At 42.9% G+C, this 7,027-nt stretch overlaps 1 protein-coding gene across 2 annotated transcripts in view; it reads right to left on the bottom strand.

Moving 5' to 3' along the window:
• Window positions 1–318: 318 nt before the first annotated feature.
• Window positions 319–7,027, bottom strand: part of VPS54 (VPS54 subunit of GARP complex) — a 43,991-nt gene continuing 37,282 nt past the window's right edge. For both annotated transcript variants that reach the window (XM_003203692.4, XM_010706456.3), the window contains exons 19-23: window positions 6,702–6,823; window positions 6,510–6,590; window positions 3,674–3,781; window positions 2,875–2,969; window positions 319–1,577 (exon numbers count right to left, since the gene is read on the bottom strand). In XM_003203692.4, the coding sequence (XP_003203740.1) occupies window positions 1,472–1,577; window positions 2,875–2,969; window positions 3,674–3,781; window positions 6,510–6,590; window positions 6,702–6,823 (512 nt within the window). In that variant the 3' untranslated portion in view covers window positions 319–1,471. The remainder of the gene's footprint in view (window positions 1,578–2,874; window positions 2,970–3,673; window positions 3,782–6,509; window positions 6,591–6,701; window positions 6,824–7,027) is intronic.

The raw sequence follows: 7,027 nt of genomic DNA, 5'->3' as shown, positions 1-7,027 counted from the left end.
TCCACCTGTGGTGTTTGCTTTTCACATCCCATTTAAGACTGGATCTCCCATTAATATCTTGATCCTTGATCTGCCCTCTTTTCAATAAATTGATATAGTCACCATGATGTAATTCATGTTCATGTTGTCACAGCCACTTACTTACGTTCATTATCTTCTCTTGACTCATTTCTAAATTTTTACAGAAATTGAAATCCCTCTCCTGATCACTGTTGATTTCTTAATGTTTCTCTTGTATTGACATGCAGACAATTTATTTTATAAGCTTATTAATAACACTGGTATGTATCATTAAAGAAGTTGATCTTTAAAAACAACTGTGATTTTATAGCTTTATTTTGACTGACAATTAATGACATCTGTTACGCTAACAGATAAGCATGCCTGTCTGAAGAAACCATAGGCACACACACACTGTAAGACAATTCCATCATACATCATCATCACAGGGTTAGGCACTCAGACCGTTCAGGTAAAGAGGTGTGAGGTGAAATACACAGGCACTTTTACTTAGTACTGGCAGCGTCCAGTCTTAAAAGGTAGTATAAAAAAAAAAAAACAACAACCTCTTAATTTCAGTTGCACCTTCCTTAAGGGTACAACCTTTTACGAGCAGCCTAAAAACTTTAAAATGCTTCCTGCCCCATTTTCTGTGTCCTCCTCTGTCTCTATAGAGCTGTTTTATCTTTAAAAGGGGGGCTAAATAGTGGAAAAACTCACTGTACTTACCCTAGTGTAAGTGGCAGTGCCCAGTCAGAGGTGGGGTAGCCGCAGGAAGCCATCCACACATCAGCCTTTTTACTTCCTTCAGGTTCCAATCAATGCTCAAATCCATCCTGCAGTAATGGCTTCAGTGAACAGGCGCATTTTTAGAAAGTCTCCTCTTCAGCCGGCAGTGCAGAGCTCAGCTGTGAGAAATACCCTGAAACAGGACTGCTCCCTAACAACTCTGAATCCTATATGCAAGCAAAAGACATTTATTCATATAAAGTTCTGTAAAAAAATAAATTTTGGAACAGTATAGTTTTATAGAGAAAAACATTTTCTACAGAGTTCCAACTGCAAGATTTTTTTTCTTTTTATGTTGTACCATCATTAAATAAGGTGGGACACCATGTGAATTCCATTGCACTAGAAGAAATGCAAAGCATCTTTTTAATATAAAGATATACAGAGCATTCTAGACAACTACAGCTGTGTTACAGCTATGTGTTCTTTTGGATTTGGTCCAAAGAAACCTGAGTCTGTTTCCAGAGAGAACGAAAAACATTGCACAGACAGCTGATCACTTGTTTCTTGCTGAAGGACACCAAAAGATCACTCCCTGCAGCTCACTCTGAGCCTAGTTTCCCCAGCTATCAATAGTGTCCTTTCTTGGACTCTGTTCTTCAGTATTCACCTCACAGTCGTCACGCTTCTTAGAAGAAAGTCGGTCTGTTGTCAGAGCCAAGCGACTGCTCCCAGTGGATTATCACCTCTTCTGCTCCCAAATTTCAGCCATGTTTAGGTCTAAGTTGTTAAGGCCTTTCAGAGCTTGAAGGTTTCCAGTGTAGAAAGCTACATCTGACGTAACCAGTCTGCATTGAAACGCGCACCAAGGTTAGCACCTGAGCTTAGTGAATCTACCACCAATATTTAGAAAGACTACGACAGATTATTTAATGGATCAGGCAACCAGTTACAACAATACATCTTTAAATACTTTGCTTGGATTAAGTATATTAAGTATCAGTTCAAAACTCAGTGCTCTGGAGAAGGTTTATCTTACAAGAGCCAAAGTGTACAACTCACAATTACTGCCTGATGTAAAAGCTGGTTGTTAGGGAAGGCAGATAAAACAGCAAGTTCCAAAAACTTGCGGGGGGTGACAGAAACACAGGCATGGTAGTTCTAGTTGGAAAGCAGCACCACATAGGAATAAAAGTTGCATTTCATAGCAAAGAATTAACCAAGATCAACAGTGCTGAACTATTACTGTTACTACAAAAACAAGCATTTTAAGGTAGGAACAGAAAAGCACATTAAAAACTAGGTCAGTGAAGGTTGCTGGAAGAACAGCAAGTAAAATTCAGTGTTCGATATTTTCCTTCTCAAATAGTCTTAACTACTTCTTTGGAGTGTATTCTAGAGGAAATAACTGCTGCTGTAAAAGAAAGAGACCTGGGGCATTCATTTCCAGCTGGAGATGAGGGACCCTCTGATGGGAGGGTGACTGTGCTGGGAAATACAGCACTGGTGTATCAGAGGACCCTGTTCTCAGAAGGGGGCCCTTTTAGGCCCTTCAGCTGCAAGCATTACACAAGAATGAAGGCAGCAGCATCAAGACATGACAGCACATGATTCAGAACAGATAAAACATGCCAAGAACACTCCCTGGTGCTCTGATTTCACAGCTGGGCTGCTGTGGCCTCACTGCCATTCAGTAAGCTTGTTGGCTTACACCTCTCCTACTAAGCAACTTGGTGTTGTCTGCAACTACGCCACAAATATGGATAAACTAATAAAAAGGACAAGGATGAAATAAGCTCATGCAAAACATGAAAGAGTCAATTTGGACAGAAACAAAAGTATTCCTCATTCCAGCAACATTTCAGAACGTTTACAAACTTGTTTCTCTGACTTCTTCAACCTAAGACAATGCTGTGTTGCATGAGGGTAGGCTGGCTCAATTCAATACCCGGCTCCCTGACTCTCTTAGCAAGCTGCCTGCATTCCCATAGTTACTATGAAAAGGCACAAGTCATGTTCTTTAATGTAAGAAAACTCCAAACGAATACCAAAACATGGACTGTGGCCGCATTCTCCTATAAATTCTTGCATAACATGATGATCATTTAAATTAATCAGCATAAAAAAAGAAATGTGGATACTTACCCATTCTGAGGTCCTCCATCATTGACTACATTTAGGTGGGCCAGCTGCCTTTTCAGATGAAGTTTGTAGCTTGCATTAATTCTTAAAAACAAGATCTAGAAGAAACAAACCAAACCGAATGAGGAGCCATCCCACTGCCTACAGAGAATACGCTGCAAACATCTGAACTCCCACTAACCTTCTGTTTCGTTCATGCAATTTCATGTGCTTTTCCCATCTGCCAGGCCTTCCTCCTCCTAGTCTAGCTGGCCACTACAATATACCATAGCATACAGGACAGAACACACTCTTGCTTATTTCTTATGTGTTGCACTTAAAGGACAGTTTTATTTATTTTTAATTCCCTGTTGTCTGAAGCATCTAGAAACTGCTAGAAGACGACAATTAATCTTTTTCCTGAACTATAACCATTTAGAGTCCTTTTTTTTTTTTCCTCCTCAAGAGGAAGTGCAAAAAGCAATCCGAAGGGAACATTTAATTTAGCGTAAAAGAGAAACTACAATTCAGCACATTCAGCAGCTCTACCAGTCCTTCCTGTCCTTAGATTCACAACTCTGCAGTAGCACTAACTGCAGCAAAACACTGAGAAAGGCCATCTGGTACAATGTAACTGCGTAATACATTTGAAACCTTCGGAACCCACCCTCTATGAGCAGCGTGTAACAGAAGAATTCCCATCAAGCACTGTGTGTAGGTTTGGCCAAAACTCAGAATCCCACCCTGTGCAGAAGTCTCTCGTTACAGAGTGCTCGTGCACTTGCAAGAGAGGCGTCACGTGGATTTCAAAAGTAACACTCACTTGAGTTTGTTCCTCAGGAAGGAGATCGTATATAGCTTCATGCATCTTTGCCATTTGCTTGCAGATATTTCTGAAGCATGCTGAAGGAACAGGAGCTTTCACTTCATACTGGAAATAAAGCAAAACCAGTTATTCCTTTCTGTCCCTGTAGAACAGTTTATATAGGAGAATTTCCAACAGCCAGTGGAAGCTCTGTGCTGCTGCTGCTGCTATCGTGAATTTCATTTAACTTACCACAAATGGAAAGGGGCACCTGGCAAATCTGGTGCTATTCACTCAAGGATCATCACACAATTCATCTTTTAGCAATTCCTGCTTTGTTTTATAAACACACTGAAACCAGGATGAAATCTGAACATTTCCACCTTCATCTCTAATCTTAGAGCACTCCTCCAAAGGCATCTACTGCTCTAAGATTATTTACATCCCTACCCTGGAAAGGGAAGATTGGAATGTGATTTTTGAAGTACCTGGAAAAACTATGCCGGCAGCAAAGCCAGCACTTCAGGTGCTGATGGAGAGGCTGTGCTGGCACAGGCCTGGGTTAATCACCCACGGTCACCTCTGCTATCTCCACAGAGCTTTGCACCATTCAGAGGAAGAGCTGACTCACTGGGACTAATTAACAGGAGGAGATGCTGGCTTGTATGCTAGTCTGAATTGTGAAATAGAACAAAGCTTGCGCGAGTGGGAGATGAAACGGAGGAAACAAAATGGGGAGTTTTGAGAAAGCCTTTAAGGAGAAGCCAAACCAATGACTAACAGGAGAAGCAGCAGAAACACAGTGCTTAGTAGCCCAGGAGCCCTGCTCTCCGCACAGCACGCGGGATTGTGCCTCAAGACATTAGAATTGGGCAACCCATGACTTATAATTCGCCAGTACGGTACAAAGCCGAAGGGAACTGGCAAGCTGCAGCAATGGCCCCTATGGGACTACAGACAAACTCCTCATTGTGACAGGGTAACAGCAGCAGGAGGAAACATGAGCCCAGCGCTGCGAGTAGCTGCCCGTTTTCATCTCCAGCTGAGGTCAACAGCGGGTAACAGCAGCAGGGATCAGACAAAGTTACCGCTCTTCTTTCCAGACAGTCACAAGGCAGCAAGTTGTAAGAGAAGCTAAGAACTCCACCTGGGTTTTTCCATGAACACACACCCTTTCTAATCAATTTGAAAAGAGGAGTTTTTAGAACTGTTACACCACGTTTTCTTGTTTTAACTCCGTGCCGAAGCCAACAGAGATGCCAGGATCCGCGCAGAGCGCACGGCCTCATTGCAGTGGGATGGTGTGAGCACAGCTCCTGCTCCGTGGGGCTCAGAGATACAAAAGCAACATGCTCACACTGCCCAAGGACCAGGCCAGCAGCCTAACGACTGGGCTAAACTGTTCCTCTTATTCAAAGCAGCACGTCTCCTAGACTGTGCAATTTGGTTCTAAACCACTCTGGACATAGCACTGCCATGAAACTCACTTGCTCATCCTTTTAGATTTGCACATTTAAAAGCAGATGACCATTTTATCCATAAGTCACTCAAAGAAGATACTGACATGGTTGCGTGGTTTGTCCGTTTGCAAATCTCCCAAGTTTTTATGTTCTTCACTGCTTTCAGTGCCAAGATTTCATCTCCACAGGAACAAGATGAACCAAATTATGGGAAACGTTAGGAAGGGAGGCAAACCAACACATGGTCTCCTCTTCTGTCCCCTGTGGGTAGCATTCACACGAGCCAGGCACTCTCACCCAAGCCTTTCAGACCTTTAAAATACAGGAATATTCACAGTTCTTACATCCTGCCAGCTCACAAGATGTGAACAGGCTGGAAAGATGGAAGAACAGCAGGGTGATGGATACTTAATAACTACCATCAAAAACAAAAATAGTGTTACTGACATGCTGTGGGCTAACTTGGTTAGTATCGGTAACCAAAATTCTTGCATTTATCTTTCGCTTTCAAGAGGAAGATGACAAAAAGTGATCAAAAAGCCATATTTATACATAGAACTGCTATTTTGTACAGGGAACAGAGCACCGTTTGCATATTTAGAAAAGGGCATAAACATCTTTTTACACATGTAAGCACAACAGGAGCGTAAGACCAAAAGGAAACCACTAAGCTTTAAGAGCTCACATAGTTTCTCCACCAGATTAGCAGGCCCAGCAGACCCCACGTAAGGGCAGTCTCTTGCACAGCCCCAAGGAGTGCAGTGTTCTCTGCTTCTAGGTGAGCCAGGAACTGGATCCTGCCCAGGACCGATCAGTTCAGCTGGCAGACACTCGTGAAACACTAAGAGCATTTAATGGCACAACTATCAGCTCTGCCGCACAGCAGGACCCTCTAAGTGCAGACTTGCAGTGCCCAGGCTTGCAGCCCTAGCAATGGTTCGATCCTTCTTTACAAAAAACTGCCCCCTCAGCGGATTTTTCTGTTTCCTCAGCTGCAGGAAATGAAGGACCATCAGGAAGAGCAGGGAAGGGGAACCAGCTTCTGGGGAGAGGCAGGAGGCAGCAGCCTGGCTGCAGACGAGCCGTTGGTGGATAGCACTGCCCAGAGAAGCAGGGCACTTCAGTTCCTGCATGGCAGAGCATCTGCACCAGCCTGATCACATCTGGTACAGAAGTAAAGGAACAATTTGGGGGAAGGGAGGAGGAAGACGAACGACGCCATGTGACAAGTGTTGAGACAGATATGCACGAGTGCAACACAGAGCTTTGTGCACATAGAAGAGTTCCAACAACAACTAATGAAGAAAGTTTAAGATTCATTTGGAACAGCTAGGCGCTACAGTGAGACCTCCAACAGCAATTTAGAGTGTCTAATTATTTCTTTAAGTCATTACCTTGGATAACAGTTTGTCAAATAAGCTATCCATTATGGCAACGAGCTTTGCTGAGATTTCAGCTATGTGGTCGTGATAATCCTGTAATGAGAGAAAGTAGGTTTTATTTATTATCTAATGACATTCATATTTTTCAGAGCACAACTAAGAAGCAGAACTTCCTGCTTAATTAGGAAATGTCAAAAGAGTTACCTTTGTAATGTGGTCAAAGTGCCTGAGCATGCTAAACTGCTTTGGCTGCAGCCGAGCTTCAAAATGAGCCCTGATAATAGGAATGTAGTGTACGATTAGCTGTAGGCAACGTGAAGAAAGGGCTGTAAATCCAGAAGCGAGAGAGGAAAAGCAATTAGTACACAAGAAGAGTCAATCTGTATAGACTGCATCTCCCTTGACACGAATGAGATAGATCTAAACACAATTTAAGGTGCTTTAAAACAATACGAGGATGGGGGTAAGCATTTATTTCCACTGGAGGAGCCCACCCAGTGAAGAGGGTACACAAGCACCTGGCTATTCAC

The sequence above is a fragment of the Meleagris gallopavo genome, chromosome 2, assembly GCF_000146605.3.
Source record: "Meleagris gallopavo isolate NT-WF06-2002-E0010 breed Aviagen turkey brand Nicholas breeding stock chromosome 2, Turkey_5.1, whole genome shotgun sequence".
Classification (NCBI taxonomy): Eukaryota; Metazoa; Chordata; class Aves; order Galliformes; family Phasianidae; genus Meleagris; species Meleagris gallopavo.
Note: the sequence above shows the minus strand (reverse complement) of the source record. Positions and strands in the feature narration are given on the sequence as shown.